Below are 24,487 nucleotides of genomic sequence, written 5' to 3' on the forward strand. Positions count from 1 at the left end.
CCATCCTTCTGTTTGGGGACATCTGCCTCCCGTGGTCGCGCAGGAGGGGCTCAGGGCACAGGCTCAGGCAGCTCAGGCCGCTCAAGCCGCTGGGCCCCACCTGCTGCCCGGCCACTGGTGCCGAGTGCAGTTGGTTGTGCCTCACTTGGCTGGAACAGTCGTGCCCCAGTTAATCTTTCAGGGATGGGGTTTGCCACCACTGAGCTTCCCATTAACAAGCAGCTCAGGGTTAAGTCAAGGTCTTGTTACTACATCTCCAGACCTCCTCAGTCCTCTTCCCTTTGGCTCAGGGACAGGACAGGTGCTGGGTCAGCCCCAATGGCCTTGGCTTCCTGTGGGCCCACCTTGGAGCGGCTGCAGCGCCACGGCTCCGGTGGATGCCTGACCTGCAGCAGAGATGGGAGAATTCTCCCCTCCAGGAGCTACTGCGCTCTCAGCAGGGTCCCAGGGCTGCCCTGGGGGCTTGAGGCGGAAAGAATTGGGCAGTAGGCTCCTGCTTCCAAGCCCCTAGATAGCAGGAGTGGGTTCCCCCAAATAATAGCTGGGCAGCAGCTGCCCCAATGGTCTGGGCAAACCTGGCCTTCCAAGTCCCCACAGTAAGATAAATAGCTGTGTCCTAGGATACAGCTCTTCCTAGCCCTTGTTTCCTCACTGGTTCTGCAACTCTCTGTGGGCAGGGAGTTATGTCTCCTCTCTGAAGACTTGAGATCCCGAGAGGAAGGTCTCCCAGTGAGCCAGCTGCAGAGTTGGTACCTGAGCTCAAGCCTTCTGAGATGACGTGTACAGCACATTAAAAAAAAACTTTTATACAATTTTCCTCATGAAAGTTGGGGCAGTTACTGCAACATAAGTGGACTTTGCCCACATTTCAAAGACAGAGCACCTAAGGAGTTGTGCCCTCCTTGGGGTTCCGGCTCTCCTACTCTCGGGCTTACCTCTATCAGCACGCTTGGCTCTTCACAACCTGCCTTCTTCTCTAGGGGCAGAGGGAGTAAAGGAAAAGCAGTGGCTTGGCCCCTAGAAATGGCCTGTGGTCTGGCATCCTGGAATTCACGGGTCCAGTTGGTAGAGGGTAACAAGAGTAATTAACTCAACACCGTTTATTGCATGTTTATCACGTGCCATGCCGTGTGCCAGGTGCTTTCCCTGCATCATCTCATTTAATCCTCCCAACCGGTGGAGGCAATCCTGTTAACCCCACGAGGATGTGGCATTCTACCAGATAGGAGAGGTTCCCGGGATGCTCTGAGCTGGTGGTACTGGAGTGGTCAGGAAAGAGTGGCGGAGAGCTGTGAGGCCTTGTTACCTTAGCCGTGTCCTGATTAAAAAGTAAAAAACGTTTCACTGTTTTTTCTCCTTATTATCACGGTAAGATGTATTCATTGTTGAAAACTTAGTGAAAAGAAGAAAGTGAAAATCACCTGTAATCTGACTCCCCAGAGGAGGCCATTGTTAACATGGTTTATATCCTTCCAGACTTATTTCTCTCTCTGTGTGTGTGTGTGTGTGTGTGTGTGTGTGTGTGTGTGTGTGTGTGTGTATTTGTGTGTGCCTAATTTTAACAAAATTGAGATTCTGCTGTATGTACAGCTTTGTAACCTGTTTTTTTTCCTTACTGGTATGATGTGACTATTTCCTTGTATCAGCCCATATTCTTGTACTGAGTTAATCTCCCTGCCAGATCTGGGAAGTTGGGGAGGGTCCAACCCAGCAGGGAGTGGATGACCTGCCCAGCCACGGCCTCAGGGCTGTGTTGGGTGGGTATCAGGGTGTGATGTGACCTGAGTGTGCACCGGGGCAGGCAGGAACCTGGTGGGGTGGGGAGCCTCCCGCTCCACGTATGCGGCCTCCTCTCAAATCTCTCCGTGGACTGACACTGGAAGAGTTCTCTCCTGCTTCCTTCATTAGCTCTGTTTCCTTGACAAATGCCGTCCCTCTTCCAGGCTGCTGATTTCTTTGTACACTGTGTGATCTTTGCTTTTCTGCTTGGGAATGAAGAGTTTTACCAGTAGTTTTCAAACGTGGCTAGTTATCAGAAGCACCTGGAGATCCCAGAGATCCTGGTTTAATAGGTCTGGGGTGCAGTCAAAGAATCTGTAATTTTAAGAAGTCACAGAAGTATTTTGTTGATGAGCCAGGTTTGGAAGCTATGGATTCAGAGTCAGTTGGCTATCAAGTATTCGGTTTTTGGCTATCAACTATTCAGTTTGATAGCCAACTTGGACTCCCTTAAAATGAAGGTCTTTGCTAAGTTTTCCTCAGTTCACTGGCTTTTCCCCAGCATGGCAGGTAGCCCCTGGCCTTCAGCAGTGGGCTTTGCTTTGCCCTGGTGGAACCAGAGGAAGCTGCTGCTTAACTGGTAGTTCCCTGAGCACAAATAGGTAAAGGGAGCTAAATTTCCAGCATCTCTGGAACTAAAAAGAAACAAAATTGTTTTGACCAGAATTTTTTTCAGGGAGAATACTGTATGGAATATGTCGTGATTTATGTATTTGTGTGTGTGTGTGTGTGTGTGTGTATGTGTGTGCATAAGTACAGCTCCTTGTCCCCCAATAAGGGGCACCTTCAAGTAACGTTAGTTGGCCATACATTATGTTGCCTTCTAAGGAGGTGGCCTGGCTTCAAGGGAGGGGGGTAAGTAAACTAGAGCTCGAACCCAACTACTCCAGAGGGATTTTATATTTATGAGAAATGGTATAATTTGAAGAAGCCATTACAGGTGCACATAAGTTTTTTTTCCTTCAGGATTATATATTTTAATTTTATTAGTATGTTTGTTAACTTAAAAAACAGCTTTTTTGAGATATAATTCACATACATACAATTCACTCATTTAAATTATACAATTAAATGGTTTTCAGTACATTCACAGAGTTGTGTAACCATTACCACAGTCAATTTTAGACCATTTTTATCACTTCAAAAAGAAACACTATACCCTTTAGTTTATTACCCCCAATTCCCAATCCCCTCTGTCCCCTAACTCTAAGCAATCACTAATTTACTTTCTGTCCTTATATACTTGCTTATCCTGGACATTTCATATAAATGGAATCCTATAATAGGTGGCCTTTTGTGACTGGCTTCTTTCAGTTAGCATAATGTTTACAAGGTTCATCCATGTTGTAGCATATATCAGTATTTCATTCATTTTTACAGCTGAGTAATATTCTATTGTATGGATATACCACATTTTGTTTATTAATTCATTGATGGACATCTGCGTTTTTTCTGTCTTTTGGCTATTATGAATATTGCTCAGCTATGAACACTGATACACAAGTTTTTGTGTGGACAAATGTTTTCAGTTCTCTTGGGTATACACCTAGGAGTGGAATTACTAGGTCAAATGGTAACTCTATGTTTAACTATTTGAGAAACTACGAAACTCTTTTCCAGAGTGGTTGCACCATTTTGCATTTCTGTCAGCAAGGCATGAGGGTTTTGCTTTCTCCACAACCTCACCAACACTTGCTATTATCTGACTTTTTTTTTTTTTGCGGTACGCGGGCCTCTCACTGTTGTGGCCTCTCCCGTTGCGGAGCACAGGCTCCGGATGCGCAGGCTCAGCAGCCATGGCTCACAGGCCTAGCCGCTCCGTGGCATGTGGGATCTTCCTGGACCGGGGCACGAACCCGTGTCCCCTGCATCGGCAGGCGGACTCTCAACCACTGCGCCACCAGGGAAGCCCAATCTGTGGGTTTTTTGATCCACTTTCTTGATAGTGTTCTATGAAGCTCAAATTTTTTTCATTTTGATGGAGTCCAATTAATCCATTTTTAATTTTGTTGCTGTGATTTTGGTGTCAAATCTCAGCATCTACTATCATATCCAAGGTCACAGAAATTTACTTCTATGTTTTCTTCTTAGAGTTTTATAGTTTTGAGGGCTTCCCTGGTGGCGCAGTGGTTAGGAGTCTGCCTGCCAATGCAGGGGACATAGGTTCGAGCCCTGGTCTGGGAAGATCCCACATGCTGCGGAGCAACTAAGCCCGTGCACCACAACTACTGACTGTACTCTAGAGCCCGCGAACCACAACTACTGAGCCCGCGCAGCACAACTACTGCAGCCTGCACACCTAGAGCCTGTGCTCCGCAACAAGAGAAGCCACAGCAATGAGAAGCCTGTGCACCACAACGAAGAGTAGCCCCCACTTGCCACAACTAGAGAAAGCCCGTGTGCAGCAACAAAGACCCAGTGCAGCCAAAAATAAATAAAATAAATAAATTTATAAAAAAAAAGAGTTGTATAGTTTTGACTCTTAGATTTAGGTCTTTGAGTTTGAGTTAAAAGCTTATTTTTAAAAAAAATTTTGAGTTAATTTTTGTGTATCGTGTGAGGAAAGGATCCAACTTCATTCACGTATATATGGTATCCAGTTGTCCTGGCATCGTTTATTGAAAATACTATTATATCGTCATTGGATGGTCTTGGCACCTATGTTGAAAATTAATTGACCATACATACATGAGTTTCTTTCTGGACTTTTAATTCTATTCCATTAATCTGTTTGTCTTTTCTTATGCCAGTATCACACTGTCTTGAAAACGGCTGCTTTGTAGTAAGTTTTGAAATTGGGAAGTGTGAGTCCTTCAATTTTGTTCTTCTTTTTCAAGATTGTTTTTACTACCTTGGGTTCCTTGATTTTCCATATGAATTTAGGCATAATATTTTATATAGAAAATATAAACCCAAGTTCATAAAAATGTTTGATAAGTATTTAAAGCATATCTTCTTGAAAGAATACCAACTTATTAGTTTGCCTGAGGCAACAGATAATTAACTTACCTGGGATTTGGTCCAGGGCCTGAATGTGGTGAGTGGTCATGGGAGAGAACAGCTTGCCTTTCCTCCAGGGTCTGAGCCAGGAGGTGATAGGCAGGCTGGACACGTTCTGAGGGCTGCAGGGAGCTGCGGCCATTCGGTGACCAACCCAACTCTCTTTAGAACGGTTATACCCAAATGAAAGCTGTGGGTAGCGGCTCTGCCTGTAAGCTCTAGAGAAAGTGCCTGGAATCTTGGGACACTAGAAGGAAGTCAGAAAGATGTGGTTCTGCAGGCAGAGTAGACTAAGGAATGTCGTTAATTTGGTGGGCATTTTCTTTGTTTTTCTATGTTTGTTGTGATAGTACAATATTAGCTGGGACCTGTCCCTCTCCTTTCTCTGCCTCTATAGAAGCCGCAGAGATAAAAAGTCCATTTTCTGTAGTGAGAATGAAGCTTGGGAACAGATGCCAGGCAGGATGATGTGTTGGGCAGTGTGAAGTCAGGCCCTGAACTTGAGGCCTGCGACATGTCCTGTCCCTGCCAGCTGCCCCTGGCTCGCCCGGCTGCTCTGAGCCCAGGACGATGGGGAAACCCATCCAACCATTTCTCAAAAGCTTGTCATTTGCTGGTCAGGGGCCTCAGCATTTATTGGCTTTCCTGTCATTTGGAGTCCATTTGCTTGGGAGCATTCAGAAATTCTCAGTCTGGCCTGTTGATAACCCTTTGTTTTCTTTTCCAGTTCTGCTCTCTCTGTTCTTTTTTAAAACACTTTTTATTATGAAATATAACACACATATAGAAAAGTGTCCCTCCAAATGATGTGCAGTTCAGTGATTTATTGTGAAGCAAATACTGTGTAACTTAAACTGGGGATTGGCTTCTGGATTGCCAATATCCGGAAGCCTCATGTGGTTTTTTTTGGGGTTTTTTTTTTTTTTTTTTTGCGGTGTGTGGGCCTCTCACCGTTGTGGCCTCTCCCGTTGTGGAGCACAGGCTCCAGACGCGCAGGCTCAGCGGCCATGGCTCATGGGCCCAGCCGCTCCACGGCACGTGGGATCTTCCCAGACCGGGTCACGAACCCGTGTCCCCTGCATCGGCAGGCGGACTCTCAACCACTGCGCCACCAGGGAAGCCCCAGAAGCCTCATGTTTGATACGTAAATTGTTTTTTTCTTTATCATTCCGTTCAAAATGTTTTCTAATTTTCGAGTAATTTCTTCTTGGATCCATGGGTTATTTGGAATTATATTTCTTAATTTCCAAATACTGGGGTTTTTAGTAGTTTTCTTGTTCCTTATTTTACCTTTACGCAGAGAACGTACTCTGCATTCATTCAGTCCTTTGATGGCTCGGCTTTTATAAATGTTCTGTGTGTACTTGAAAAGATCTGAAGTAGGTGGGTGTAGTGTGCTTTGCATATGTCAGGTTTAGGTGAAGTTTACTACTTATGCTGTTCATATATTCTATATCCTTGCTGATTTCTTCCCCCCCCCATCAGTTACTGAGAGAAGTGTGTTAAAATTCCTACTATGATTATAAATTTATGTATTTCTCATTATAGTTCTGTCACTTTTTTCCTTTATATATTTTGAAGCAATATTAAGAACATAAAAATTTAGAATCATTATCTTTCTGATGAGTTGAAACTCTTATTATTCTGGTCTTTTTTTATTGTTATGAAGTCTTCTCTTCATTTCTAGTGGAGACAGAGTCCACTTTTCCTGAGATTGACATAGATACCCAGCCTTCTTTTGGTTAATAATTGCTTGGCATATCTTTTTCCATCCTATTTCTTTCAATCTTTCTGTTTCTTTACATTTTAGGTGTGCTGTGTCTGTTACAAACGGCAGACACAGACTTGTTATTTTTTTCTTCTTAATGCAGACCTGGGATGATATCTTCTTTAGAAAGATCTTTATTTGTTTCTGTCAGGTGCTGGAGGTCACTAGCATCTGGGATAATCTTAATTCAATGTTAGGGACTCAGATTGAGGTGAGCTGCAGTCCCTTGAGGAACTGTGTCTGACCATGGTTTACTCTGTTCCTAAGGAGCAACCCTTTGGGGCTCCAACCCAAAATGTAGGGGTGCAGAAGGACCCCACTTCTTGGCAGGCCCTGGTCTCCAACTCCTGTTCCTCCAGCCCCAAGAGGCAGGCAGAAACTCTGCTCAGGCTATCAGACTTTGCTACCTCTGGAATTTGTAAATACCCCTAGGAGAAAATGAGCCCAGAAAAACAGTAAACTTAATTGCATGGACCTCCATCCCCCCAGATCCTGCTTCGTAGTTCCTCTCTATCTTGTTACATCTCCAAGAAGCTGCTTTTAAATATTTTGTCTAGTTTTTCTAGATTTCCTCAGTGCGTCTGTCATCCCAGGAATAGAAGTCCCCTACATATGTTTTCTAATTTTTCTGACTTGTTTTTTTTCTTTTTCTTCTTTCCTCCCTTCCTAGTGTCATTTCAGTGGGAATGCCTTCTATTTGCCAGGTACTTCACATATATTAGTTCCCACTTTTACAACAGCTCCATTAGGGCTGTATTATTATTATTCTTTCCATTGTACAGATGAGAAAACTGAGGATGTAGTGATTAAGGATCATCAGTGGTGGAACCAGGACCCAAACTAGGTCTTAATGATTCCAAAATGCTTTGCTTAGAGATACATGCTTCCTCTCTTGTGTTTTTCCTATTAGATTTGTTCTGCTGGAAAACTTCATTTGATAGAGAAAAAAATAATGAAAATGTAAAACATAATGAAAACAGGGGACTTCCCTGGTGGTCAGTGAGTAAGACTCCATGCACCCAATGCAAGAGACCTGGGTTTGATCCCTGGTTGGGGAACTAGATCCCACATGCATGCCGCAACTAAGAGTTCGCATGCCGCAACTAAGAAGACTGCATGCCGCAACTAAGAAGTCCGCATGCTGCAACAGATCCCACATGCTGCAACGAAGATTCTGTGCCGTAACTAAGACCCGGTGCAGCCAAAATAAATAAATAAATAAATATTTAAAAAGCATAATGAAAATAAATAATTGATTCCATTGTATGGCTCAAAGCTATTAGCAAGCACATAACAGGTGCTAATCATTATATAATAACATACTTAAATTTGGAGAAGCCTGTAATATGAAATGGATAAGGATGCTGAGTAATTTATAAAATGTGATAAAACTGACAATTCTGGAATTAAACTTATATGACTTTATAGATGTGATTAAATTACTATCATAAAACTTAAAGGAGAATTGGAAAAGGCAGGATAATGTGAATTTTCTATATATTATAGTATTGTACACAAATATGTATAAAAGAAAACCATTTGCTCTGTAGGTAAAGCATTTTCTTGAATGTGCTGGGCTGTCCTTGGGTTAATGTGGGACATTTCCAGATTTTGCAGTTTGGTGATAATGAGTATGGTTTAAATCTATCAAAATTCTTTATTAAGAAAAGGACGGACCTCAAAAACTGGGAGTCTTCTTTATCCTTAGTCATACTATGCTGATTTATCTTAGAACTGTATTTTCTTAACAATTTTTAAAATTGAAAAATTGCTTCAGAATTGAGATCAGATTTATGTCACACAATTGTGGAGGCAACATGGGTATGTGTTAGTTATCTACTGCTTCATAACAGGTGATCCCACTACCTATTGGCTTAAAAAACCAAACATTTTTTATCTCACTGTTTCTGTGAGTCAGGAGTTTGAGGATGGCTTAGCTGGGTGTTTTTGCTGAGGGTCTCTCACGTAGGTTGCAGTCAAGATGTTAGCAGACTCATGCTGGCAGTGCACTCTACTTCTGGAAGGAAAAACAGCTTGGGAAGCCACATGAATATGAGGTTTCACAGGAAGCAGAGAGTCAAATGAACAGGGTTGAATTGACCCATCATGATTTTTATTCCACCACGGCAGCCCCCTCCTCACTTTTGTTCTGCCAGCACTTACCATCAAAAGCCAGGGCCGCTTCTCCAAATGGAACTCAAGGTTCTCCCTCCTCCAAACAAAACACTTGAAATTCTACAGGGCTACATCCTAGGAGCTGTGTGGCTCCAGTTCCCCAGCACCGCTACCATTTCTCCCTTAGAGGCAGAGAGTGAAATGCATGAACAGGGCATAACTCTCTCTGAGTGTTAGCGGCTGGCCAGGCTCCATGTAGACCCAACCTCCTTTGTATGTTTGTCCCGTTATCATCCTCCTTCCTGTGGCTTTTAACACATGACAGCTCTTAAATGGGGAATTGTTTTTGGGGCGAATTGAGTTTGGGGATGACCGCTGCTCCGTGCTAGCCAGGCAAGTCCCTCATAAATGTAGTCTCCGCACACCTCTGGGTGGTGTGAGCTCCTTCTAGGACACATTCCTGCTGACCCCTGTGTTCAGCAGTGGTGTGCAGCCCTCATCTTCTTGCTTCATTTTCTGAGTAGGTCTCTTCCTGACTGTGTCCTTAGAGTCGGAGCTCATCTTCCTGTGGCCCTCTATTTAGGAAGGTCTGGCGGATTAAATTTCTTTAGCTGGCTTCTATAACGTTTTTCCCATGGTGTCCAGAGTCCGAAACCCCCAAGTCCTGTACCCAGCAGAACATGGTTTCGTTGCTTTCTCTGCACTTTCTGAAGCTCACTCTCATCTGGTGTTTTTCCTGCCATATGGGGCTCGTCTGTTCTCCCTTTACCTCTGGGCCCCCGCTCCCTGGTGACCTCCTGCAGCCTCTCTGGGCACCTGTCACCACCACCCTTTGCAGACAGAGTCGGTGCCCAACTGTAGCCCCATGGGAACTGGGGATGTGCCCTCTCCAGGGCTCCCAAACACCTGGTGAGGATGACTTCAGGCCCTCTAGCCTGAACTTCCTGCATATTCTCAGGCCACACCCTGAGCCTAGGGAGAAAGTAGGGATATTGACAAGACCACAGATTTGGGGGGCTTGATTAGCTGGTACCTAGACCAGCTGAAGCCCCCAGGGATTCAACCTGACTTCCCCTCCTCCTGGTGGTTCATTTCTCTAGACTTGAAGACATTTCTTGGAGCCCGCCCTCTCTTGGGCTTCCTCTTGGCTTCTCAAGCAAAGGGCAAACCTTGTCCTGTGTCTGATGGCTCTCTCTGCTCCTGGACCCCAGGGTTGCATTGGCAGATGCCATGGTGCATAGTTAGAGGGCTGTGAGTGTTCTGGAAAACCAGTTCAGTGCACAGGAAAGGTTTGGGCAGAGTTCTGGTCTCTAGTTCTGGCTCAGTCTACCCTGGTCCCTCTGGGCCCAGGGCAAGTCACCTTTCATCTCTGGGCAGGACTGTTCTGGCTACCGGGTGAGGAGGTTGGGCAAGGTGATTTCAGGAGTCTTAGACATTCGATGGAATGGACTAAAGGGGGGGACAGAGGGGACAGTCATGGCCAAGGGAAGGGTTCTCATTCTTCATCTTGCTGTCCCTCATCGGTGAGCCTGAGAATGGGCTGGGGTAGGGTGTGTACTGCCCTGGGGACTTGGAGCTTGGTCTGCTGGGTTTAGTTTCTCTGCTGTTACAGGGTGTAGGCGGGGCCTGGAAGAGGAGCTGCGTGGAGCTGTGCAGACTCATCTGATTTCTGAGTCAGTCTTCACCCCAGGCCCATCCTCTGCTCCAGCTCCACCCTTGAGCTTGCTCACGCCCCTGTCCTAGCCACTGGGCTCTGAGTTCCCTGAGGGTAGGCACTGTTCAGATCTGCCCTTCCTCCCTCAGGCCTTCGTGCAGGTGCCCGGCAGATGTTTGTCAAATGGAATTAGTGACCATTTGTGTCGGGAGATTTCTCGGTTCTGATTTCTGGGGAAGGGGATAGGTGTTGGGCAGCACGGTGGTTCCCACGGCTGTGGAAAGCCAGATGTGTTTGGGCCCGAGTCGGCTTTGCACTGGTAACAGTTTCAGAAAAAATGTGTTAAGTGTAGATGCCTTTGGGTCGATGAGATCCAGTCCATGGCTGCTGGCCCTGTTCATCTGTTTCCAGCCTCCTTCTCCCACCCCACGCTGGATCTGGGCCCAGGTTTTGTAGGAGGTTTCTCAGCTCTAGGGATCCCCAAAGTGGTAATTGCTCAGACCTTGAACTAATAATACCATGGATTCACCTGGCGCCTTTCATCCAAGGACCTCCTCGCCCTCCAGCATTATCTGATCCCCACACAGCTCAGAAAGTGTGATAACCCCTATTATTAGCTCCACCTCACAGCCGAGGACATTGTGGCTCTGAGAGAGGAGCGTAGTTGGGTCTGGGGCTGGAGCAGACCTCCTGGGCTTCTGAGATCAGTGTCCTGGGCAGGAGAGTGGCAGGGATTTCTGATGGGTGAAGAGCTGGACCAGGGTTTGCTGCAGCCTGAATTGCTTGGGACTGTAGATTAAACACCCCAGAGTATGAGGGGCAAGATCATAGTGGTTGGTGGACTGCTGTAGAGCTATGAGGCGTGGAGTTTCCCTCCTTTCCGTGCTATGCCTGCCCTTCTGCCAGCCAGCAACTAAGCACGAGCCCCAACCATCAGTCCCGTTTCACGGGGCATGTCCAGAGATGAACAGTTGGGATGACGAGGGGTGTCTAACTGTGCCATGAGGAATGCTGGAGGGACTTCAGACTTTGGTGTAAAGGAGAGAGCCCAGAGACTGCAGAGTGAGGTCCAGTCAATGAAAGGTACTGAGAGATCACTTTTGGCTCAATAAAGATGAAGCACGGAACAATCAGATCTATCTCAAAAGGGACAGGGCTCTCATTGTGGGAAGCGAGCTCCCCATCACTGGAGGTGATCAAGCAGAGGCAGATAACTTCTAGACAGTGTTGTCATGGATGGAACAGATGCAGGGCTTTCTGGATGATGTGCTGGTTTGCTGCAGGCTGGGAAGCCCTGCCCTTCCTCTGTGTCCACTGGGTAGATCCAGTTCAGTGGTTTCTTGAAGTTCTAGGAGGAGTCTATTGAATGGAGAGAAGATTTTTCCACGTGTCATTGAGGAGGAGGAGTGTGGTCCTAGCTCTCCTCTATCCATGCTGGAGAGCCACTGGGTGTCTGTGAGGATGACCTGATGTTCTGCTTTTTGTGTATTTTTATACATTTATTTATTTATTTTTGGCTGTGTTGGGTCTTCATTGCTGCACGTGGGCTTTCTCTGGTTGCGGTGAGCAGGGACTACTCTTCATTGCAGTACGTGGGCTTCTCATCGCAGTGGCTTCTCTTGTTGTGGAGCACCGGCTCTAGGTGCGCGGGCTTCAGTAGTTGTGGCACGTGGGCTCAGTAGTTGTGGCTCGCGGGCTCTAGAGCGCAGGCTCAGTAGTTGTGGTGCATGGGCTTAGTTGCTCCGCAGCATGTGGGATCTTCCCAGACCAGGGCTCCCACCCGTGTCCCCTGCATCGGCAGGTGGATTCTTAACCACTGTGCCACCAGGGAAGTCCCCCTCTTTCCTTCTTTATTTGTTTCCTCTTTATTTATTTTTTTTAAGTTTTGTTGAAATATAGTTGATTTACAATGTTGTGTTAATTTCTCCTGTATATATTTTTGCATATTTTTGCATTATGGTTTGTCACAGGATGTTGACTATAGTTCCCTGTGCTATACAGTAGGACCTTGTTGTTTATCCATCCTATATATAATCGTTTGCCTCTGCCAATCCCAAACTCCCATTCCTTCCCTCCCCTACCCCTGCTCCCCCTTGGCAACCAGAAGTCTGTTCTCTATGTCTCTGTGTTTCCTCTTTAGTTTATTTTTAATTATAAAAGTACTATAGGTCATGGATATATTTGTACTGTTACAACAACTACAATAGTGATAGATTGAGATTCCCCTTGACTTCCCTCCCTCCAACTCACAGTCTCTTCCCTAGAGGTGATCACTGTTTTTAATTTGACATCCTTTCAGAACACACACACACACAGCACACCACACACACAGAAATATATACCATCTGTATTGTTCTGCAATTTGCTTGTTCCACTTAAAAACATGTCTCAATAACGTTCCTATTCCAGGACTTATACTGCTCCCCCATTGTTTATATCAGCCCATAGTATCCCACAACACAGCTATAGTTCGTTCATTTAACCATTTTCATATGGATGGATTTTTCAGGTGTTTCCAATTTTTTCCAGTGCTGTGGTGCCAGCCTTTGTGCACACTTGAGTTTTTGTCTATCATAGTTACCTGGAAGTATAACTGCTAGGTTGAATGCTAAGGACATTTATATTTAATAGATATTGTCAGAAATTACCCTCCATTTACACTTCCTCCAGCGGGGTATGAGGGTATCTGTTTTCCTGCATCTTTACCAACATTTGACATTATCGTCTTTTAGATTATCTGCCAATCAGATTGGGGGAAGGTGGTATTTTATTGTTAATTTGCATGTCTCAGATCTCCGTGAAGTTGAGCATCTTTTTGCATGTTTATGGGCCATTTTGTCATCGCTCAATTTCCAATTCAATATCCTTTGCTTGTTTTTCTATTGTGTTGTCTCATAACTTTGTTTATGATATGTTTAATTGTAACAGACATTTTAAAAGTCTTATGGAGTCAGATTTATCTATCTTTTCCCTGTGGCCTCTGCTTTTTTGTGTTTTGCTTAAGAGGGCCATCTCCAAGCTTAGAAACATGTTCAGAGACCCTTCAGTGTGCTCTGGTCTAGCGCTCCTCAACCTTTAATGTGCATGCAACTTCCTGGGGATATTGTTAAACTGTAGCCCTGAATTCAGGAGGCCTGGGCCAGGGCTTGAGGTGCTGAATTTTTAACTATCTTCCACAAGCTTCTTGTGCTGCTGGTTCTTGGACCTCACTTTGAGTAGCAAGGCTCTAAGCCAAGGTCAGAGGAAGCCTCCTTAGCTTTTCTTTAGGGAGGTCAGGATTCTGTGGAATGACTGGGGGCAGTAGCATTGACTTCGAAGGATCTCTCTGCCCACAGCTGATCTCTTTCCTTTTGCTTTTCCCCAAACTCATTCATCGTGTGTCCTTGTATTGTTATTGCCTTCCCAGAACATAGCTAGCTGTCTGTCACAGCTGGAAAGCTTTGGCCAACCCCCCAGCATGGACTTCTGACTGAGACCCAGGATCCTTAACTCTCCAGTCTAGCCTCACTGAGATGTGGATGCAACAACTTTTCTGGCTGTCCAACAGTGAGAGCTCCCCAGCATTGACCTGGGCTGCTTTGTAAAGTAGTCAGCTCCCCATCACCTGGGGGAGTAAGGATGGAAATCAGTACCGCTGGAGGTACTGACGTGGTGAGGAGGCTTAACTAGGTGGTTTCTGAGCTCCCTTCCAACCCAGAGACTGTATGAATCTTTGAATCGCTTCACAGGAACAGAAGCACATTCCCGTCAACGTCACTCCATTTTTCACCTGGCAAGGAAATGAGGTGAAGCTGTCTCTCTTGTCGTTTCCTCAGGTCAGCTGAAGCTGTCCATCGATGCCCAGGACCGGGTTCTGCTGCTCCACAGTGAGTATGGCTGTGTGCCGGGCTCACCGGGGAAGGTTGGGCTACTTGGCCTCCCGCGTGGAGCCAGGGCCGGGTGGAGGTATTACCATGGCCAAGGCTACTTTTCCATCTTTGTAGAGTGTCCTGCTATGTGTCTGTTGAAAACAAGTGTGTATTCACTTGGGACTCCTAGAGACATTTCCCTGGTCCTGCTCCGATGCAGGTGGAGTCCACAGCAGGCTGGAGCTGTCCCTGGGCACCTCAGCATCCTCCTTGGCCCCAGTGGAGAGGGGCCACAGGAGAGCTTCCCTGTCCTTCCTCTCATCTTCCTTCCTTCCTTTCTTCTCTCTTTCTCTTTTTCTCATCCATTCATTCGTTCATTGATGGCAGTGTCACGGTTAAGGTCGCCACCTTTGGAACCAGACTGCTCGTGTCTGAATCCCAGCTCTGATACTTTCTTGCCAAGTGACCTTAAACAAGCTTAGTTTCTCATCTGCTGGATGGCAATAAAAGTACCTATCTTATGGGATGTGACAAGGATTAAAGGAGTCAATATTAGTAAAGTGCTTAGGACAGCGCCCAGCATGTGGTAAACCCTATATTAGTATTTGTTAAATAAGATAGAAAACCATAAATTCCAAAAATAGTGATTGAGCATTGGCCCTGTGCCAGGGGCTGGGGACACCAAGGAGAAGCATCCACCTCTGTCTGGGTGGCGCTGATAGGATGGCAGGAAGGCTTGGCAGAGGGGGCGATGCCCACACTCCATCCTGAAGGAGGACCGAGCCTGAGCCGGGCAGAGGGGAGCAGGAGGGCCGGGCACTTCACGTCGGGGGAGCTGCAGGTGCGAAGGCCTGGGGTCAGAGAGAGCACGACGCCCTTGAGGACTGTCTAACGTGCCCACGGCGCAGCACAGGAGTGGGTGCAGGGGTGAGCTGGGACCGGGCCATGAAGGTCTGATGTGCCACCCAGAGGATTTTATACTTTACCTGCCATTTATCCATTTGTTTATCCTTCTGTCCAGCACACAAATAGTTACTGGGCTTCTTTCGTGGCCGGCTCTTCTGTTTGGCCCAGCAGGCCCTGCCTGTCTCTCCAGCCTCCCTGGCTCTTGCTGTTCAAGGCACCCTCCGCCCCCTGTTCTGTCCGGTTTTGTGCCCTCCTCGCCCCCCAGTGCATCACGCTTGCTTATGCCCCTGCCTTCGCACCCCCTGTTCCTTGTGTCTGAGCCTGCCTTCTGTTTGAACTCCTTTTGAAGAATACGTCTCCCTTCCTCTGATTTCGTAAGAAATATGCCTGCCTTAATCTCATTAAGACTCAGGAAGGAAGGCTCATTTTGGCTCATTTTTTCCCCTCCAGGAATCACCCCCTGACCCACCTGCAGGGCTGAGTTGGTTGCTTCCTCCTCTGTGTCCTCATCACAGTCCTGACTACACTGTGTCACCCTGGTGTGTCCAGGATCTGTCTCCTTCAGTAGACGGCGAGTGTAGCGAGGGTGGGGACCATGTCTGCCTCAACTCCATGGCGGGGACAGGTAGACCAAGGGCTTCATCAGGCCTGGATCCCGCCCTCAAGAACCACACCCACAGGAAGGTCTCACGCAGGAACAGTTGCTAGGACACCAGGCAGAGGAGACCAGCAAGTGCCTGGGTCCTCCAGTCTTGGCCTTGGGGGGCCCAAGGTGAACTTCCCAAGGACCGGCAGAGGGGGGTTCTTTGCCTGCCAGAGCCTGACTCCAGCTGTGCAAACAGTTTTTGCCAAGTGCATCTTAGCCTCCCCCGGTCCATTCGTCCTGCACAGTTTGCTTTGGCTTCACCCCAGTCTTAGGCCCTTCATCACTTTCAGCCTGTTCCCCTCTCTCCTTTGGCTTCCCAGGCCTCATGCCTCAGACTACAGGGGCTCCGTCTGAGCCAAGCCCTAGGGCTCAATTAAAACGGAACAGAAAAGAAAATAGAAAAGAGGCTCAGCTTCTGTTAGGTCCACTGTCTGCTTTCTACAGACCTCAGGCAAACAAGCCACACTTGCTTTCGTGGCCAGACCTGCACCCCGCACCCCCCCATCCCTTGCCTTTATTTATTCTTGTTTTCTTTAGCAAACCTTTCTTGAGCAGTTACCTTGCCGGGCACTCTACTAAGCACCTTAGACACATGATCTCGTTTAATCTGCACAACTACCACGTGAAGTGGATATTATTATCAGTAACCCATTATTATCGCTGACCCATTACAAAATGGCAGATTCAGTCTCCTGGTGAAGCAACTTGCTCTGGCTCACGTGACTATGTCCTGCAACTTGGCCCTTCCATCCCAGGAGGCAGTCTTGTACGGTGGAAGGAGCACTGGACTGGGAGTCAAGAGACAGGGATCTAAACCAAGCTCTGTCATTCGCATTGCTCTGTGACTTTGGGCACGTTTCTTACTGTCTTTGGATGCCCCTCATAGCCTCATCGTCGCCATTAAATGAGGGGTTGGACTCCATAAACTTTACATTCCCTTTCAGGGAGTCAGGGAATTGAAAGCATCCTATCATGCCTCGGTGAAGGTGCTGCCTGAGTGTGGGAGATGGTGGGAGTGGGCTAGACCAGAGAGGGGTTAATATCAGTGGTTGGTATGTAGCTTAAGAGCCTGGTAACGATCCTTCCCACCCACCCACCCCAACATTTTAATTCTCTGTTTAGTCATAGAAGGCAAAGGCCTGGTGAGCAAGGAGCCTGGCGTCTGTGATTCCTACGTGAAGGTATGTGATGAGCTGGAGGTGGGGTGGGGCGTGGTGAGGGACCACATCACCGGACTGAGTCCCAAGCTCCCAGCACACCTGTGGGCCTCAGGTCATTCGAGGTGGCAGCTGCGGTTACATCATTTGGTCAGTAGGCGTTTATTAAGCCTAGTGACGAGGCCCTGAGCTGACCCCCTTCCCTTAGCCCGGCTTGGTCTCTAGGGCTTCCTGCAAGCTCTGGAATCTTATGGGTGACCTTGTGCGTCACCCCATAGGTGAGCACTGTGAGCGTGTGGTTGACGGAAATCCACAGGCAATCGCAAGCCCTCTGGTGAAAAGCAGCATCTTCACCCCTCCCTTCCTCAAAACTAGAGGCAGCGTGGCAGTTTGGGTGGTGGGGTAGAGGGAGTGTCTCTGAGGGCTGCAGGATCCGTCCGAAAGGAGCCCTTGCAGTGAAGACAGAGGCCCCATAGGGGCAGGGGGCCTACTTCCAGCCGGAGCCAAAGGCCAGGCGCCTCCCAGAGTGTGGCAGCCGGATGTCAGGTGCAGGCCTTGGTGCACCGCTCTGCCTTCTTCCCGAAGCCGCCAGGCTGCTCAGAGGCCCCTGTGGGCTGGGACAAGGTCAGGAGCGGGGTGGGAACCTGCGGCGGGGGATGCATGGCACTAGGACGAGAGCGTGGGTGGGGGGCCTTGGCAGAGGCTGGCCTGGAGCCTCCTGGGAAGGGAGCACTCAGCAGCTGCTGGGAACTTAGAAGTGAAGAGGCCTTGTGCTTTGGGGGAACCTCTCTGCTTGGAGGAAGAGCAGAGATGGTCAAGTTGCACCCCATCTCTGCCTGGGCCTGGTGCTGCCTCCTGGGTACCACCCCTATGAGGCCCTGTCCTGGCATCTGACTGCAGTGCCTCCAGCCCAGGGCTCCTCCTTCTTTCCTGGCATTTGATTGAGGACTCCACTCTGTCCGCTGCAGAAGCTGATTTGAAGAACACTTGGGAAGCCTTTAGCTTGGAGATGTGCAGAGTCAGCCACTGGGGTTAGGTGATTCCATGGCTCTGAGATCGGCTAACCCTTACTTTTCTCCAATTCAAGATTTCTTTGGTCCCCGAAGATAATCGACTACGCTGTCAGAAGACGCAGACCATTCCAGACAGCAGAGACCCAGTCTTCCACGAGCACTTCTTCCTGTAAGAGTCTGGAGCAGCTGGGCCCTCGAGAGCAGAGGGAAGGAGTGTTTATCTGGAAACAGCTCTGTTTGCCAAATCTAGAATCAGATCTAAGCAGAAAAACAGTGACTTCTAAAGGATATCTTTGCCTTCTCATTTACTTGTGTCCTTGCCTCCCTGGCACCTGGCCCAGCAGCAAGGTCCACAGTGATACGGTATCATGTGGCTGGTTCTCATAACTAAAATGTCCAGCCTGAGACTGGCAGCCCCTGAAAAAAGTAGGCAATTTCCCACTGTGCCTCAGGACAAACCTTCTCCTTTAGCAGAAGGAATTTTCCAAGCTGAGGGATGTTTTGCCTCCCCTCCCGACTGTCCCCAACTTGCTAACCTTTCTGAGTCTTGGCTTCCTTATTTGTAAAATGGGGCTAATAACGTAGCAACCTCAGAGAGTGGAGGTGTAAATGAAACAGTATAACACAGAGTGTCAGGTGTTATTGTTATTATTTCTTCCCCTCATCCCTGAACTCTGGGACCAATGGGAAGGTAATGGATATTTTGTATTTTCCTATTAGTGAAAACTAATCATATTTTGTTATTTTCCTTACTACACAAGGTAATTTTGCTTATTGTAGAAAAATAGAAAATATAGGCAAACAAGAAGAAGAAGAGAGAAAACACTCCAAGTCCTGCTACTCACTGATACGTTCTGTGGTATTTCTTTTCAGATCTTCGAATTTGTGTGGGTGTGTGTTTCCAAAGATGGCATTGTTCTATAGTATCGTGTTGTAACCTCCTTTTCATCCCTAACAATGTAATGTAAACTCTTTCATGAATGTAAATACTCATCTCCCACACTATTTGTGCTGTAGTTTATTTAACCAGATCCTATGGTTGGTATTCAGGTTATTTCCAAAATTTGCCCTGATGCTGGACTCCGTGGGTCTGGACTGGAGCTCGGCCCTGCTAACACACTGACTGTCTGGTTTGCTTTGCAGTCCTGTCCAAGAGGAAGACGAACAGAAGCGCCTTCTGGTCACAGTGTGGAACAGGGCAGGTGACTCCAGGTGAGGGGAACTGCTGAGCTGGAGGGGAGATCCTGCTCTGGGCTCATGGGTGGCAGCCAGGTGGCCAGCATACAGAAGGGGCTCAGTTAGTGCTTGTTGGATAAATGAATGGTGGTGGCTAAGTTTGAGAGGCTGCCGCTCCCCTGAGTCCCCGTCACTCCAGGTGATGCCAAGGATCGTGTTACCAACGTGCATTTGCTGAGCCCTTGGTATCAACAAGACGCTGTGTTGGCCACTGGGATGCCAACCAGCCTACATGTGGCTTCTGCTCTCAAGGCACCTACTTTCAGAAGAGGACACCAGGCTCTGCATGGAGGCAAATTACAGTCACAATACGCACAGGATCAGTCCCACAGGAGCAGAAGCTGCATGAAAAATGGGTCCATTTCTCTCTTAGTCACCACTGTACCCAGTGCCTAGCACGTAGATGTTTGGTGATTATTGGCTGAAGGAATAAAGGAACAAAATGAGTAATAGGACAGTAAGTGTGGGAAGAAGGAGAGTTCATCATGGGCTGAGGCGACCGAGGAAGGCTTCGTTGCAAAAAGTGGGACTTTGAACTTGGGGCAGAGCTCAAGAATAAGACAAGGAGAGTAGGCTGGAAAGGGCATTGCAGGCAGGAGCACAGCACGAGCAAAGGCAAAGAGGCAGGAACACGTGCGGGGGGCTCAGGCTGCCATGAGGAGGCCAGTTTAGGAGGTGCAGAGTTTTGTGTAGGAGAAACCTAACAGATTTCAGGCAGCCCAGGACGCAGGAGGCGGATGTGGTCGTTAGTAATGGCGGCCAGTACAGAGCAAGGGAAGAGTGCTGGGTGGTGAGGGTGAGAATCAGCTGCTAAGGGAAGGGAATGGAAGTGGGTGAGAGCACTTGACTGCATGGCCTGCTGTGAGCAGCAGGGCCTCATTCAGCTGGTTCAGCCCGAGAAATCTGGGAGACTCTGTGGCCAGTAACATTTGTCCAATAATCGTAGAACAGAATGGTGACCGGAAAAGGGCCTAGGTGAATGAAAGTCAGCTCAGCTCACCAGCTTAGACCCAGAAAATATTTTTGGGCTCAGTGCTTTTTGGTACCCTAAATCTGATAGCTAGTATGCTTTTAAAGTTGAGCCTTCCTCAACTTTCATAATGAAAGATTTGTCTTTCAATAGAGTATCATTTACTGATACTTTATCGTTTACTGATATCGTAAACAAGAGCAATCGTTTACTGGGTGTTGACCACAAGCCAGGGTTTAACAGTGCATTATCTCATTTAGTTCTTAAAGCAACTCTAAGGAAAGTGTGTTTTTGTCTTACGTTTTCAGAAAAGGAAACTGAAGCTAAGAAAGGGAGTTACTCGCCTAAGTTCGCATGGCCAGGGAACAGTAGGGGCAAGACGGGAACCCAGGTATTTAGACCCTAGAGTCTTCAGTCTCAACCAGTAGAGTACAGAGGGCAGGGCAGGAGTGGAGAGGGATCTGCAAACTCATTGGTGTTGCCGGAGGGTCAATTACAAAGTAGGGAGTGACTGGAGGTAAGATGAAGAGGCTGGCATAAACCACATCGGATCATTCTGTAGGGTTTCTTTGGAGTGTGAATTTTCTCAGAAGGGCCAGTAGTTCTCAGTCCTGGCTATGCATCAGAATCACCTGGGATGCTGGTGAGGAACATAGGTTCCCAGGGAACACATCAGATTGATTAAGTCCGAATTTTCACGGGCAGGGCCTAGGAATCTGCACTTACCCAAGTTCTCAGGGTGACTCTCATGCAGCCAGCTTGGTGTTTGGGAATCTGGTGACGGGGAGATACTGAAGGGTGTTGAGCAGGTGAGTGACAGGTGTGTATTCTAGATCTATCACTCTGGTAGGTCTTTTGGAGGTTGGAGAGGAGCTGGGAGATTCTTGTGGTGACTCTGTGAGAGAGATGATGTAGGGATAGAGACGAGGGAAACAGACCCAGGATATATTTAGGAGCTTAAACCAATAGTACTTAGCGGTGATCTGGCTGTGAGAGCAGTGGGAGAAGTCAAGGATAACTCCTGGGTAGCTGGTGACGTCTTCAGCTAAGCCAGAGTGTACCGGAGGGGAAGGGGGAGCAGCTGTGGATACGGTGAGATGGAGGTGCCTGGAGGGCAGCCAGCTGAGAGCTGTGTTGGAGGGTTGCCTTTGCTGACCTGGAGCTCAGGGGAGAGAGAGGTCTGTGGAGATGTGGGAGCCGTGCCCGCCAAGGTGGTGGGTGAAATTTTGAGCAGGTGAGACCACCCAGGAAGACAGTAGGTGCCAAGGACGAAGGGTCAGAATCCAGCCTTGAAGGGATGGGCACAGGAAGGGAAAGCCCTGAAGGAGACAGAGGAGGAATGGCGGAGAGACAGAAGGACGCCTGGCGAGCCTTCTGGACGGAGGCAGACACCAAACTGGGAGTTGCCGCTCCCTCTGCTGTGACCACTCTCCTGCGAGAGCACAGTGAGCCAGGCGGAGCCTGCTGGAGAAGGGGCAGCAGTGCACTTGGCGGTTTTTGGAAAAGAAAGTGAGGCCGGGGAAAGTGAGTCAGCGCCCAGTGAGGCAGCGTGACAGAGGCAGTGTCTCTGCTTGTTGCCTATTTTGGGAAAGTGAGATTCCTTATTAAACAAAACAGGCAAACTCGTGGTCACAGTCCCAACCCGAAGCTCAAGAGGGACAGAGCAGGCTCAGGCAGACCTGCTTTCCCAACAGATGGCCCTGCCCAAGGTGCCAGCACCGCAGTGACCGGCTCAGCAGGTGGGAAGCATAGTATTGATCCATCCCTGAATGAGAAGGCCTCTGAGCTGGAGGAGACAGACAGGGCGCTTGCTGTGTGTTGCACACTGTCCTGGGTACTCTGTGCCGAACACTCTCAGATCAAATTGTGCTACTCCGAAGGACGGACATGCAACTTCACAACATGAAGGACAATTACAGAAGGAAGGAAACAAACATTTATGAACTCTTCTCTGTGCCAAGCACTTTACATACATTATCTCAGTTAATCCTCACAGCGACCCTGAGAGGTAGGAATTATTACTGTCTCTCTCTTCAGAGAAGAGAAAACTGAGATTTACGAAGGCTAAGGAGCTTGCCCAAGGTTATATGATACCTCATATTTATTAATCACTTAATGTCCACTAAGTGTGTGGACATTAAGCATATTCCATGCATTTTCTAATTTAATCCTCACAACACCATGTAAAGTAGGCATTATTGATGTCTCTCTTTTACAGGCACAGAGAGGTTAAGTAACTTGCCCAAGGTAACACAGACAGCACATGGTGAAAACAAGATGCAAATCCAGGTAGCCTGGTGCCAAACCACATTATAGTACACTTGACCAGCTCACCCAGGTGATAAAGGGCTCCAAAGCCATACCCTTTCTGTGTCAGTACACTTGTGCCTCAGGCCTCAGGCTACCTCTCATAGCATTTATAATGTAGTTTTATATAAATCATCCAGCTGAATATGTGGCAGTTACATTGTTTTAAAAAAATTATTTATTTATTTATTTAGGCTGCGCTGGGTCTTAGCTGCGGCACACGGGATCTTTGTTGCCACGTGTGGGCTCTTCGTTGCAGGATGAGGGATCTTTAGTTGTGGCACGCAGGCTCTTTTAGTTGTGGCATGTGGGCTCTTTTAGTTGCAGCATGCGGGCTTTAGTTGCGCCGTGCGGGATCTAGTTCTCTGACCAGGGATCGAACCCCTGCCCCCTGCATTGGGAGCACAGTCTTAACTACTGGACTGCCAGGGAAGTGTCCCGTCAGTTAGGAAATGAAAAGGGGGCATCTGTTTCATGAATTCTCATGATCCTTCCAGTTATGGCTGTAAGTTTGTATTAGAGAAGCAAGATGATCTACAAGGAAGTTCGGGGGGTGCTGGCTGATTTCAGCTCACACAGTGGTTTCAGCTCTTGGTGGGAGCTGAGGAGAACCAGGCCTCAGAGCAGTAGACTTTGGCTTGGCTCCAGCTCGCTATGAGACTGTGGGTAGGTCCCTTCCCTGCTCTGGGCCTCATTTTCTTCACCTGTAAAATGCAGTGATCTCAAAGATTTCTTTTGGCTTGCAGGTTCTGTGAGTTTTTAAGAAATTATAGACATTTTCAAACATATGCAAAGTTAGAAAATAGTATGTAATAAACCCTCACATACTCATAGCCCAGCTTCATCCGTTATCAATATATGGCCAATTTTATTTCATTTATGCCCTCACCCACTTTCCCCTCCTCCAGTGGATTATTTTAAAGCAAATCCCAGACATCATCTCATCTCAGCTATATAAATCTCTAAAAGATGGCTTAAGAAAACAACCACAATGCCATTATCACATTTAAAAATTAGCAGTAACTCCTTAATATCACTGATTATGGAACTGAACTACTTAAAAGTTTTGTTTGATGATATGGTAGAAGCCAAACTGAAGCTTCTAGTGTCAATCATAGTGTTTTCAGAACTTGTGGTCAGAGAACAATCTTAGAGGGAATTGTAACGTTATGCACCAAGTTAAAAAACCCCCAAAACACACACAGCATGTGTTGAAAAGCGTAATCTTTTATGCTAATAGTAATTACGCACATGGAGAGGCTGCTTGCTGTGTGTCGCACGCTATCCTGGGTACTCTGTGCTCTTTCCTTTAAACTATTTTATAAAAAACCTCAGTGCCAAGTGCAGTGCCATAAAGTTAGAAAGCTTGTGACCAGAGGTGGGGACTGAGCTTAAGGAAAGAAAAAATGATCGGAAAAATATTGTGCGATTTAAGCCATCAAATTAAAAATAAATTGAGATTAAATGGGAGAAGTCTGTAACAGAAATAGTTTAAGCCCCTGAGAGAGAGAATTAAAGTGCATTCCCTTAAAATAATGCATTTTCATTTTGTAGCGGGTCTCCTACCCTGTGCTCAAAAGTAACCTGAGCCAAGTACAGCCATCCCTCTGTGTCCATGGGGGATTTGTTCCAGGACCCCTGTGGATACCAAAATCCACGGGTGCCCAAGTCCCTTTGTATAAAGTGGTGCAGTGTAGTCGGCCCTCCGTACCCATGGGTTCCGCATCCTTTCATATGGAGGGCTGGCTGTACTATTGCCCTTGAATGTTCCATGAAGCCTTACCTCTGAGCCTTTGTACCAGCTGTTGCCTTTGCCTGAAATGCTCTTCCTTTCCTTCTCTTTGGCTTAACTCTTTAGGCCTTCTTTGAGCATCTCAGTCCTAAACTACCTCTTGCCTCTCTAAGCTTTCAGCATTTGTTGCCTGTACTGTTCATCTCTCAGTCTCACTCTGTCTAGTGACATCCCTTGTATTGCTGTCTTGAACTGGTATTTAAATTCCTGAATGTTTGTCTTGTTTCCTTAATGCTGCAGCTCCTTGCCCAGTGCCTGCCAACGTGGGCATGATGGATTCATCCGTTTGTCAAGGC

The 24,487-nt window shown here is 47.4% G+C and overlaps 1 protein-coding gene across 1 annotated transcript in view; it reads left to right on the forward strand.

Moving 5' to 3' along the window:
• The window catches only part of RGS3 (regulator of G protein signaling 3), a 129,160-nt gene that overhangs the window by 1,867 nt on the left and 102,806 nt on the right, over positions 1 to 24,487 (forward strand). Inside the window, exons 2-5 of the mRNA XM_079926692.1 lie at positions 14,132 to 14,182; positions 16,839 to 16,897; positions 17,961 to 18,055; positions 19,030 to 19,098. Coding sequence (XP_079782818.1) covers positions 14,132 to 14,182; positions 16,839 to 16,897; positions 17,961 to 18,055; positions 19,030 to 19,098 — 274 coding nt within the window. The remainder of the gene's footprint in view (positions 1 to 14,131; positions 14,183 to 16,838; positions 16,898 to 17,960; positions 18,056 to 19,029; positions 19,099 to 24,487) is intronic.

The sequence above is a fragment of the Stenella coeruleoalba genome, assembly GCF_951394435.1.
Source record: "Stenella coeruleoalba genome assembly, chromosome: 7".
NCBI lineage: Eukaryota > Metazoa > Chordata > Mammalia > Artiodactyla > Delphinidae > Stenella > Stenella coeruleoalba.